The 6495-nt window shown below is 52.3% G+C and overlaps 1 protein-coding gene across 1 annotated transcript; it reads left to right on the top strand.

Moving 5' to 3' along the window:
• Positions 1 to 4329: 4329 nt before the first annotated feature.
• On the top strand, positions 4330 to 5126 carry LOC109750603 (uncharacterized). The gene is made up of 2 exons (XM_020309561.1): positions 4330 to 4666; positions 4849 to 5126. The coding sequence occupies exons 1-2, from the start codon at positions 4330 to 4332 to the stop codon at positions 5124 to 5126; spliced, it is 615 nt and encodes a 204-aa protein (XP_020165150.1).
• Positions 5127 to 6495: the final 1369 nt, after the last annotated feature.

The following is a 6495-nucleotide window of genomic DNA, read 5'->3' as shown; positions in this document are numbered from 1 at the left end:
CACGTTCGACCTTTCGGTCTCTCGTGTTCCGAGGCCATGTCTATACATGCTAGGCTCGTCAAGTCAACCCAAGTGTTTCGCATGTGTAAATCTAGCTTACACCTGTTGTATGCGAACGTTAGAATCTATCACACCCGATCATCACGTGGTGCTTCAAAACAACGGACCTTCGCAACGGTGCAAAGTTAGGGGGATCACTTTTCTTGAAATTTTAGTGAGGGATCATCTTATTTATGCTACCGTCGTTCTAAGCAAATAAGATGTAAACATGACAAACATCACATGCAAATCATAAAGTGTCATGATATGGCCAATGTCATCTTGCGCCTTTGATCTCCATCTTCAAGGCACGGCATGATCACCATGGTCACCGACATGACAACATGATCTCCATCATCGTGATCTCCATCATCATGTCTTCATGAAGTTGTCTCGCCAACAATTACTTCTACTACTATGGCTAAGGTTAGCAATAAAGTAAAGTAATTACATGGCGTTTCATTGACACGCAGGTCATACAATAAATTAAGACAACTCCTATGGCTCCTACCGGTTGTCATACTCATCGACATGCAAGTCGTGATTCCTATTACAAGAACATGATCAATCTCATACATCACATATATCATTCATCACATCCTTTTAGCCATATCACATCACATAGCATACCCTGCAAAAACAAGTTAGACGTCCTCTAATTGTTGTTGCATGTTTTACGTGGCTGCTATGGGTTTCTAGCAAGAACGTTTCTTACCTACGCAAAAGCCACAACGGTGATATGCCAATTTATATTTACCCTTCATAAGGACCCTTTTCATCGAATCCGATCCGACTAAAGTGGGAGAGATAGACACCCGCTAGCCACCTTATGCATCAAGTGCATGTCAGTCGGTGGAACCAGTCTCACGTAAGCGTATGTGTAAGGTTGGTCCGGGCCGCTTCATCCCACAATGCCACTGAATCAAGATAAGACTATTAACGGTAAGCAAATTGAACAAATCATCGCTCACAACTACTTTGTGTTCTACTCGTGCATAGAATCTACGCATAGACCTAGCTCATGATGCTACTGTTGGGGAACGTAGAAATAATTCAAAAAAAATCCTACGTGTCACCAAGATCAATCTAGGAGATGCTAGCAACGAGAGAGAGGGAGTGCATCTTCATACCCTTGAAGATCGCTAAGTGGAAGCGTTACAAGAACGCAGTTGATGGAGTCGTACTCGCGGCGATTCAAATCGCGGAAGATCCGATCAAGCGCCAAACGGATGGTGCCTCCGCGTTCAACACACGTACAACCCAGGAACGTCTCCTCGTTCTTGATCCAGCAAGGGGACAGGAGAATTTGAGGGAGAACTCCGGCAGCACGACGGCGTGGTGGTGGTGGAGCTCGTGTTCTCCGGCAGGGCTTCGCCAAGCACTATGGAGGAGGAGGAGGTGTTGGAGAGGGGGAGGGTTGCACCAGGGGAAGGGTGTGGCTGCCCTCCCACCCCCCCGCCCTCTATTTAGTGAACGGACAGGCCCCCCCTAGATGCATCTAGAGGGGGACGGCGGCCAAGGGGGAACTTGTGGGAGGCGCCCCCACCCCCTAGGGTTTTCAACCCTAGGTCCCTTGGGCCCTTGGGGGCGCACTAGCCCACTAGGGGGCTGGTTCCCACCCTTGTTCAGCCCACTTGGCCCACCGGGGCAGGTGGCCCCACCCAGTGGACCACCGGACACCTTTCGGTGGTCCCCGGACAATACCGATAACCCACGAAACCATTCCAGCGACTGAAACTGGACTTCCCATATATAATTCTTCACCTCGTGACGTCTGGGATCTCATCCAGACTCCGAACAACCTTTGGTAACCACATACTATTTCCCATAACAACTCTAGCGTCACCGAACTTAAGTGTGTAAACCCTACGGGTTCGGGAACCATGCAGACATGACCGAGACATCTCTCCGGCCAATAACCAACAGCGGGATCTGGATACCCATGTTGGCTCCCACATGTTCCACGATGATCTCATCAGATGAACCACGATGTCGAGGATTCAACCAATCCCGTATACAATTCCCTTTGTCCATCGGTATGTTACTTGCCCGAGATTCGATCGTCGGTATCCCCATACCTCATTCAATCTCGTTACCGGCAAGTCTCTTTACTCGTTCCGTAACGCATGATCCCATGACCAACTCCTTAGTCACATTGAGCTCATTATGATGATGCATTACCGAGTGGGCCCAGAGATACCTCTCCGGCATACGGAGTGACAAAATCCCAGTCTCGATTCGTGCCAACCCAACAGACACTTTCGGAGATGCCTGTAGTGTACCTTTATAGCCACCCAGTTATGTTGTGACGTTTGGTACGCCCAAAGCATTCCTACGGTATCCGGGAGTTGCACAATCTCATGGTCTAAGGAAACGTAGAAAAGCTCTAGCAAAACGAACTACACAATCTTGTGCTATGCTTAGGATTGGATCTTGTCCATCACATCATTCTCCTAATGATGTGATCCCGTTATCAATGACATCCAATGTTAATGGTCAGGAAACCATGACCATCTATTGATCAACGAGTTAGTCAACTAGAGGCTTACTAGGGACACATTACGATCTATGTATTCACACATGTATTACGGTTTTCGGTTAATACAATTATAGCATGAACAATAGACAATTATCATGAACAAGGAAATATAATAATAACCACTTTATTATTGCCTCTAGGGCATATTTCCAACAGAATGCCGGTGCCACCTTCCAACGCTGCATGCAGAAATGCCTGTTGCCGCAACTCGGTCGCAACATCCATGTCTATGTGGACGACATCGTGGTGAAGACAAAGCAGCACCTCACGTTCCTCGACGACCTAAAGGAAACCTTTCTCAATCTGCGCGAATACAAGATCAAGCTCAACCCGGAGAAGTGCGTTTTTGGCATGCTGGCCGAAAAGCTACTCGGCTTCCTCGTCTCAGAGCGCGGCATTGAGGCAAACCCGGAGAAGATCAAGGCCATCGAGCGCATGCGCAAGCCGGCCCGGCTGCGCGATGTCCAGAAATTCACCGGCTGCTTGGCCTCGGTCAGCCGGTTTCTCAGCCGGCTGGGCGAGAGGGCCTTGCCCCTGTATCAGCTGATGAAGAAGACGACGCCATTCGAATGGAACAACTAGGCGGACGAAGCCTTCCGGGATCTCAAGCACGTGCTCTCCACCACACTCGTCCTGGCCGCACTGACCGAGAAGGAGCTGTTGTTTCTCTACATTGCTGCCACCTCGCGGTCGGTCAGCACGGTGATGGTGGTTGAGCGACCAGAGAAGGGCAAGATCCAGTCTGTCCAGCATCCAGTGTACTACCTGAGCGAGGTGCTTTCTGCCTCCAAGAAAAACTACCCGCACTACCAGAAGATGTGTTACGGCGTGTATTTCACCGCCAAGAAATTGAAGCAGTACTTCCAAGAGCATCTTGTTACCGTGGTGACCACGGCCCCCATCAACGAGATCATAGGTTGCCGGGATGCCTCTGGCCGGGTTGCCAAGTGGGCAATCGAGCTAGCCGGCCACACCATCCTCTACGAGCCCCGCACCATGATCAAGTCCCAATCTCTGGCTGACTTCCTTGCCGACTAGAAAGAGACCCAGTACCCGCCGCCACCGCCGGATTTGACGCACTGGCGCATGCACATCAACGGCTCGAAGGTGCGCTCCGGCTTAGGAGCCGACATCGTGTTGTCTTCCTCGAAAGGCGACCGGCTTCGGTACGCACTCCATATCCACTTCGCCGCCTCCAACAACGTTGCCGAGTATGAAGCCCTTGTGCATGGCCTCCGGCTTGCCAAGGAACTCGGCATCCGGCGCATCCTGTGCTACCGCGACTCGGACCTGGTGGTGCAGCAGAGCTCCGGTGAATGGAACGCCCGCGACGCCAACATGGCCAGCTACCGCTTCCTCGTCCAGCAGTTGTCCGGCTTCTTAACCGGCTGCGAGTTCCTCCATGTCCCGCGCACGGAAAACGAAGCCGCCGACGCCCTAGCCAAGATTGGCTCATCCCGGCAATCCATTCCGTCCGGCGTCTCCATCGAGCACATGCACAAGCCATCCGTCAAGCCGTCTCCAGACTCCGAGTCCATCTTCGTCCCTGACGACCCGACTGCATCTCTTCCCAGCCCAGGGACTGCTGAACCCAGCCCGAGACTGCTCAACCCGGCCCGGGGGCTGCTCAACCCGACCCGGGGACTGATGAGCCCAACCCGGGGGCTGCCACACTCAACCCGGCCGCCATCATCTCCAACCAGGGGGTTGTTGTCGCCTCCGACTCGGGGGCTGCCGCCCCAGAACCCGCCATGGTGGCCGTCTTCGCCGTGGTGACGGCCCCATCTTGGGCCCTGCCCATCTCGGAGTTCCTGGAGAACGGGGTTCTCCCCATGGACGAGAACGAAGCTGAACAAGTGCAGCGTCGGGCGTCCGCCTACAACATCATCAACAACGAACTCGTCAAGCGCAATTCGACGGGCGTTTTTCAGTGTTGCGTGGAGCAGGACAAGGGCATAGAGATCCTCTTTGACATACACCAGGGCGAGTGTGGGCACCACGCCTCCTCGAGGTCCCTGGTAGCAAGGCTTTCCGCCATGGTTTCTACTGGCCCACGGCCCTCCAAGACGCTGAATCACTTGTCCTCAAGTGTGAAGGATGCCAGCGCTTCAGCAAGCGCAGCCACTAGCCGGCTTTAGCACTACGAACCATCTCGATCACCTGGCCCTTCGCGGTCTGGGGACTCGATATGGTAGGACCATTCAAGACCGCCCGAGGCGGCATGACGCACTTGCTGGTGGCGGTGGACAAGTTCACCAAATGGATCGAAGCACGGCCAATCAAGAAGCTGGACGGGCCAACAGCCGTCCGGTTCGTCAAGGACATAGCGGTGCACTATGGCGTCTCGAACAGCATCATCACAGACAACGGCACCAACTTCGCCAAAGGCGCGCTCGCGCAGTATTGCTCCGTCTCCGGCATCCGCCTCGACTTGGCCTCCATGGCCCGCCCTCAGTCCAACGGGCAGGTCGAGCGGGCCAACGGCCTTATTTTATCAGGCATCAAGCCGCGGCTCGTCGAGCTGCTCGTCCGTTCACCTAGCAGCTAGCTTGACGAGCTGTCGGCCATCCTCTAGAGTCTCTGAACAATGTCAAACCGGTCGACCAGGTTCACCCCATTCTTCCTCGTCTACGTAGCAGAAGCAGTCATCCCAACCGAATCGAGTTCGACTCACCGCGAGTCATGATGTACATCGAAGCCGAAGAGAAGGAAGCCCGAAAAGACGGTGTCGACTTACTCAAAGAAGCACAACTCTTAGCACTCAGCCGGTCGGCCATTTATCAGCAAGGCCTCAGGCACTACCACAGCAAGAAGATCAAGCCCCTCGCATTCCGCGAGGGAGACCTCGTCATCCGGCTCGTCCAGCAGCAAGCCGGCCAGCACAAGCTGTCCTCCCCATGGGAAGGCCCCTTCATCGTCAGCAAAGCCATGTACGACCGTAACGCGTACTACCTCATCGACACCCGCAAGTCGAACAAGCGCAAGAGAGACACTGCCAGCAAAGAAACAACCCGGCCATGGAATGCAGAATCCTCCGCACGTTTTACAGTTAGCTGTGTGCACGTATGTATCACTATCCTTTGTAACCGTATGAGAATTATGGGGTCCCCGAATGACGCTTGGAGCTGCCCTTTCCAGCCAAGTTATTGTGTTCACATTTGTGCAATTTTCCTTAAAAAACCCACAGCCGGGTTGACTCACTCAACCCGAGGGCTCAGGGGCTGGACGGCTTGGCCACCACCCGCCGCGCTCCTTAGCACATCCCAACGTGTTCAGGTCACCGCGGCCCCCCACTTCGCCCTACACCACAGAACCGACTTTGGCTGTCGGCCGGTGATAACCCACAAGTATAGGGGATCAATTGTAGCCTCTTTCGATAAGTAAGAGTGTCGAACCCAACGAGGAGCTAAATGTAGAACAAATATTCCCTCAAGTTCTATCGACCACCGATACAACTCTACGCACGCTTGACGTTCGCTTTACCTAGAACAAGTATGAAACTAGAAGTACTTTGTAGGTGTTGTTGGATAGGTTTGCAAGAAAGTAAAGAGCACGTAAATAAAATCTAGGGGCTGTTTAGATAAGGACACAACTAAATTAGTTTTTGTAAAGAGCTTGGTGTCACGAGAAAGTTATTTGTCCCTAGGCAATCATTAACTAGACCGGTAATCATTATTGCAATTTTATTTGAGGGAGAGGCATAAGCTAACATACTTTCTCTACTTGGATCATATGCACTTATGATTGGAACTCTAGCAAGCATCCGCAACTACTAAAGATCATTAAGGTAAAACCCAACCATAGCATTAAAGTATCAAGTCCCCTTTATCCCATACGCAAACAACCTACTTACTCGGGTTTGTGCTTCTGTCACTCACGCCACCTACCATAAGCAAATCATGAACATATTGCAAACC

This window comes from Aegilops tauschii, chromosome 4 (assembly GCF_002575655.3).
Source record: "Aegilops tauschii subsp. strangulata cultivar AL8/78 chromosome 4, Aet v6.0, whole genome shotgun sequence".
Classification (NCBI taxonomy): Eukaryota; Viridiplantae; Streptophyta; class Magnoliopsida; order Poales; family Poaceae; genus Aegilops; species Aegilops tauschii.
This window is presented reverse-complemented; position numbering and strand designations above follow the sequence as displayed.

What these genes read in the sequence shown, in the direction of transcription:
- LOC109750603 (XM_020309561.1), top strand. Translation starts at nt 4,330, where the DNA reads ATGGTGGCCGTCTTCGCCGTGGTGACGGCCCCATCTTGGGCCCTGCCC. An exon ending in GCTGAATCACTTGTCCTCAA is followed by an intron (nt 4,667 to 4,848) that starts GTGTGAAGGATG and finishes AATGGATCGAAG; the next exon opens with CACGGCCAATCAAGAAGCTG.